The following is a 5,168-nucleotide window of genomic DNA, read 5'->3' on the forward strand; positions in this document are numbered from 1 at the left end:
GTAATATCGGATCGGTCCATCTCTATTAATAACCCTGCTGGGCTCTTAGCCAGGCATCAGCCATAACCTTCAAATGATCAGTTATAAAACACATTTTTCCACATTATATCATCATGAAGCAGTCAGCCTACAGTGACCACAGTCTGCTCACACTGGTGCTGAAGACAAAATATTCACAGCATATTCTCAGTGGGTTTGGTGGAGAAGAGGACTGAATAGATGGTGGAACGGTGAAGGTGGAGTTTAAACACCTGGAGACCAGGTGGAGACGAGTGACGGGGTGGCAGCAGGAGGGAAAGGGCAGGTTGGTGTGAGACCGATGATGGCCGATGTTAGTTTCTCTCACGTTACACTGGCGACACGTGTTTATATTAAATGCTGCCAGTGAAAATAAACGTATGTAAAAGAAATCTCAGTTGGCTTCCAGCAACGGAAACAGAACATCAGGGGCCACAGCCCAGGCTTGAGTGAGCTGAACGCCAGCATGTCCGTGTACGAACACTGACCCGGCTTCCTGAATCACACTGAACGTGCTGACACCTGAACTGAGCTTCTGATGCCACAGCCTCACCTGACAGCGCCTTTGATACGACGCCTGGATTTAAAGCCCAGTTAGTCACTCATGTGACTGGTAGTTTAAAAAGAAAGCACGAAAAAGTCAAAGTCAGTCTGCGTTAAAAGCTTCTGCACAGAGACTTTGATGCATGAAGGGAGTAAAAGTTTGGTTTCAGACACGATGTGTGTAAAACATCACTGAGGGGAAAGAAAAATCTGACCCTCATAAAGACTTTATGTTTACATTGTGTGTTTACAGTGTTTTTTATTCAGGTCCTGATCTATAAACTTGGGGAGTTTTCCAGGACTGGAAAACAGTTTAGAGTTCCCAGGTTTTCCAGGCTGCCTGGAGTCGGACTGAAGCACAGACCTAATGTGTTGAAAGACAGGAAGCTTCAGGAGTTGTAACCGCACCTCTCCCTCCTGCTTTTGTATTTACTCATCAGCGTGTCCTTCCTGCTCGCGGCCTCGTGTTCCTGTTAACAGGAAGTACTTTTGCTGCTGGTAGTGATGATGTAATTCCCCACATGATGCAACAGCTGAGTCCTGAATGTGTGAATGGGTGGATGATTGTGTATAGTGTAAAGCGCTATACAAATACACACCATTTACCATCCTCGGCTCGCTGACAGAGCAACACGACAACAACACAACTCTTCTCTGGCCCACGAGGCTGCATGAGAGCTCTGCATGTTTAGATCAGTGTTTCTGATCCTTCTCACTGCTGCTATAAAAATATATCCTACTACTACAAGATATATATATATATACACATATATATTTGTATATCTACACACAAGGTTTTCTGAGGAGCTTTGAAAGAAAAGCATCTGGACGTCTTTAAGTTTCCAGAAGCTTCTTCAGTTCTAAGAGCGACCGGTGGAGAGTCCCAGACTTTAAGTCCTATGGGACTGTCCCCATCTAATCACACGAGCTAAGGTGAGTAAATGGATGTGGAGGTGAAAGAAAGGTAAAATAATTCTATACCTCACCTGACCTTCTTGAAGCCTTTTAAAGACTATTGATTATTTCAGTAATCAATAGTTGATCAGGTGGTTTGATTAAGAGGGAATCCTCTGTTTTTCAAATAAACATACAAAGACCATGTTCAGACAGACTCGGTGACGTTTTACTGTGAATTACATCAAAAGGATCCTTTAAGATAAAACGTTAAACGTGGCTCACTTATGATAAATAACATCTGTTTGATGTTTAATATCTGATGTTCTAAAAAGTGATTAAATTCACACTAAAGTTTATTATCTGTTAACAACAATATTCAAAGTGAAAAAATAAGTACAGAGCCACATCACGGGGGGTTCTGGGATGTGTAGTCTGGACGATAAGCAGGAGGAGGTTACCCGAACCTCTGTCTGCACTCGCAAACTAAACACAACATGGAGGCAGACGCTGCCCCCTACAGGTTGAGGGGCTCGTTGCTTGGAGGCTCTGCGGTGCTGTCAGCCGCAGCTGAACCCTGAGCGATGGAGCTCTGAGACGCACAGCCCAGAGCCGAGACGGGCCAATCACGACCGGAGCAGCTGGATGCTGGAGAGGAAGGAGAGGAGGAGGAGCCAGGTTTGTGTTTGCAGGACATTTAGACATCAGATGAATAAGCAACAGACACTCAGGCGCTCTGCTGTCGACACAGAAGGATTCACTTCAGTTTAAACTTTAAAGGTGGAGCAGAAACAACAGACACTCCCAGACCTCCCTCACCCCGGCCACCTCCTCCTGCTACTCTCGGGGGGAAGAGATCGAGGTGTTCCTCACCTTCTTAGCTTCTTTTGTTTTAACTGGTACTGATGACACCTTTACCTGCGTGAATGACTCACCCGAGCGGCTGCACGCTGCGCTCCTGGGACTGCAGGGCGGATGAAGAGGAGTGCTGGGTCCCACCTCCGGAGAGGCAGCAGGCTTGGCTTTGTCCTTACTCTTATACACGCCTGCAGACACGGAGCAGGTGGAACATGTGACCAAAGCGAAGAAGGACAAGCACTGCAAACCTGGAGTCACCATGACAACCAGGTGTCATTGTTGTGTGTTCACAGCAGCGCTGTCAGGCTGCTTCTTTTGGAATTTTTAACTTGAACTCCGTGCAAACGTCTGCTGGAGTCGAGCTTCAGGTGTTTGCTGGGGGTTGTGTAGCCTGTGTGTTATTCAGATGTGAGTATTTTTCCCTCGCAGCGTGACGCAGCGTTAGTGACGTGTGATGGATTCAGAGTTTACCGTCTCTGGTGGGGATCGTTGGCAGTTTAGTTTCGGAGTTCCTGCAGGCCGGGACGTTCAGGCGCCCTTTGTAAATGCGCCCGTCCAGTCCAACGATATCCACCTCCTCCGACACACACACACACACACACACACACACACACACACACACACACACACACACACACACACACACACACACACACACACACAGTGTGAAACCTCAAACAGACCTTTAAGACCTCGCTGCAGTTTCAGGCCCGTTTTCCTCAGACGTACCTGCATCGCACCGTCCACCTCACCGTGGAGTTTTGTGTACTGCGGGCCGCCACGGCGCTGGCTGCCCGCAGCGTTGGTGTGGTGACTCCCGCCGCAGCTCCGCGCCGCAGCCAGGTGACCGTAATCCGTCAGCTCAGATATGCGCTCGCTGCCCGAGGCGTGAGGACAGAGAAATGGAACGGTGATCAACACAGAAATCACAGATCTGCTCACTGACCTCTAATGACGTCATCATCATGTACGTGCTGATTTTCTGTAGCTTCACCTCAGAAACGCTGCAGAACGGTAACGGCAGCACTGAGGTTCAAACTCAGTGATCGAGTGAACGCATGAAATTACAGTCTTGCTCTTTCCACATTAACCCTGTAGCAACCGCAGACTTTAAGCTCCACCCCTGCCCTGACTCACTGCTGGCCTTGCGCTGTGTTCGTGCCATCGCCGTGCTGCGGCCGTCCCTGCATCTCTACGCTCTCTATCTGCCTGCACGCGGTGACGCGGCTCCTCTGAAGCCGCTCCCTGCTCCTGCACGCCTTAGCTGCCTCGTACCTGCAGCGGTTGGTGCCTGGCTGCTGGCTGAGGCGGTGACAGGGGCTCATCAGAACAGAAGACACTGAGGAGCCTCACCATGTGTGTGCAGGTAACTCACCTCCGGTAGTGCTGGCGTAACTGCTCCATGGTGTAAACGGTGAACGGCCGGATGGACTTGTGCGAGGGGAATGCGGGAAACGAGGGCAGCGTCACCAGATGCCTTTAACCCTCAAAGAAAAGGTACAAATGTAGGAGAGGGGAGGAGTTCAGACAGCAGCTCAGAGGTTTGGGTCACGTACTCTGTGAGCGGCGTTCACTCACGGTCCGGGCGTGTGCTTCACGATGGGCCGGTCGCAGGAGAGGCAGTGGAATCTCTCCACGAGCTGTCTGGAAATAAACACAAGGACAAATCTTCAGTGCTTCTCAGCCCTTCACCTGCTGCACATATTTAAAATGTTCTGAAGACATTCATAAAAAATGCTCCTCCTTCTTTGTTACCTCACGCGTCTGATTCAGACGAAATCTGAACAAACACTGTCTGCAGATGTTTCAGTCAGACGCTAATTATGGAACATTTAGCAACAAATGACATTCAGACCAAAGCCAATAATGTTAAGAACAATAATAATAATGTTAGGGACATATATCGTCTGTCAGAGCAGCTGTGCGTGACTGACAGGTCAAAATAATCCTTCAATTCATCCTATCTCTGTTAGCCCCTCCCTAAAAGCCCTCTTTCTCCTGATTGGATCTCCTGGAAGCACCTGTGATCGTGAGCTGTACTGCGTGTAAGAGTGCAGTGTTCTCACTTCCTGATCCCGGCGGCGTCCTCGTACTCCGGCGCCGCCTGAGCCTGCAGCTTCTCGTGGATGCTCCTCCAGCGATCCTCCAGCTGCTTCTTCACAGAGTCCAGCTCGATCCGGTTCAGCTGCAGAGGGACCAGATCAGAACCATCAGATCAGAACCATCAGATCAGAACCATCAGATCAGAACCATCAGATCAGAACCATGACTCTTATTTTAAAATCAATTCTAGAAAACTTCTAGCATTCATAGTTTCCAGTAAATTATAAAAATATTTCCACCTTCTTTTGGTTTTCTTAATAAAAACAACAACACCTTGACTTTGAGGTCACTGAGATTCAGATCTTTTTTTTGTCCCGTTTGGATCTTTAGCATCAGAATCGTTGTCTGAAGGCCAAAAAAGATGCCAAGAGGATTTACTTTACCAAGTGGATCATCATGGCTTTGCCATATTGGTCCATTTGATTGACCTTTATTATAATTATGCATTTATTTTATTTTATTTTCAGTTGTTACAGACGGGACAGACATGACTGTGGGACAGGACAGGGAGAGAGAATGAAAGAAAGAGAGGGAGAGAAAGAAAACCAGAGGAGAGAAGAGACGGTGAGAAGGGGGGAAGAAAGAAAAAGAAACAAAACAGCTGGATCACGAGAAAAAAAACCAGAAGAGAAAACAAACAACAAAGAGCAACATAATAAGGGAGGGGAGACAGGAGGACAAAGGAGGGGGAACAACTAAGCTGTAGTGCCTCTTCACCTCACTGTGCAATACTTTGTTAATAGTCAACAGTG

The 5,168-nt window shown here is 47.9% G+C and overlaps 1 protein-coding gene across 2 annotated transcripts in view; it reads right to left on the minus strand.

The window, feature by feature from the left end:
- Positions 1 to 1,662: 1,662 nt before the first annotated feature.
- The window catches only part of LOC102198578 (uncharacterized protein C16orf96), a 17,434-nt gene continuing 13,928 nt past the window's right edge, over positions 1,663 to 5,168 (minus strand). Inside the window, exons 10-17 of one of the 2 annotated variants that reach the window (XM_005747725.2) lie at positions 4,380 to 4,498; positions 3,892 to 3,957; positions 3,689 to 3,790; positions 3,451 to 3,615; positions 3,043 to 3,190; positions 2,785 to 2,896; positions 2,391 to 2,501; positions 1,663 to 2,103 (exon numbers count right to left, since the gene is read on the minus strand). In XM_005747725.2, the coding sequence (XP_005747782.1) occupies positions 1,973 to 2,103; positions 2,391 to 2,501; positions 2,785 to 2,896; positions 3,043 to 3,190; positions 3,451 to 3,615; positions 3,689 to 3,790; positions 3,892 to 3,957; positions 4,380 to 4,498 (954 nt within the window). In that variant the 3' untranslated portion in view covers positions 1,663 to 1,972. The remainder of the gene's footprint in view (positions 2,104 to 2,390; positions 2,502 to 2,784; positions 2,897 to 3,042; positions 3,191 to 3,450; positions 3,616 to 3,688; positions 3,791 to 3,891; positions 3,958 to 4,379; positions 4,499 to 5,168) is intronic. The other variant, XM_005747726.2, reaches the window with a different exon arrangement.

The sequence above is a fragment of the Pundamilia nyererei genome, unplaced genomic scaffold, assembly GCF_000239375.1.
Source record: "Pundamilia nyererei isolate P.nyererei 1_Seehausen unplaced genomic scaffold, PunNye1.0 scaffold00202, whole genome shotgun sequence".
In the NCBI taxonomy this organism is placed as follows: domain Eukaryota; kingdom Metazoa; phylum Chordata; class Actinopteri; order Cichliformes; family Cichlidae; genus Pundamilia; species Pundamilia nyererei.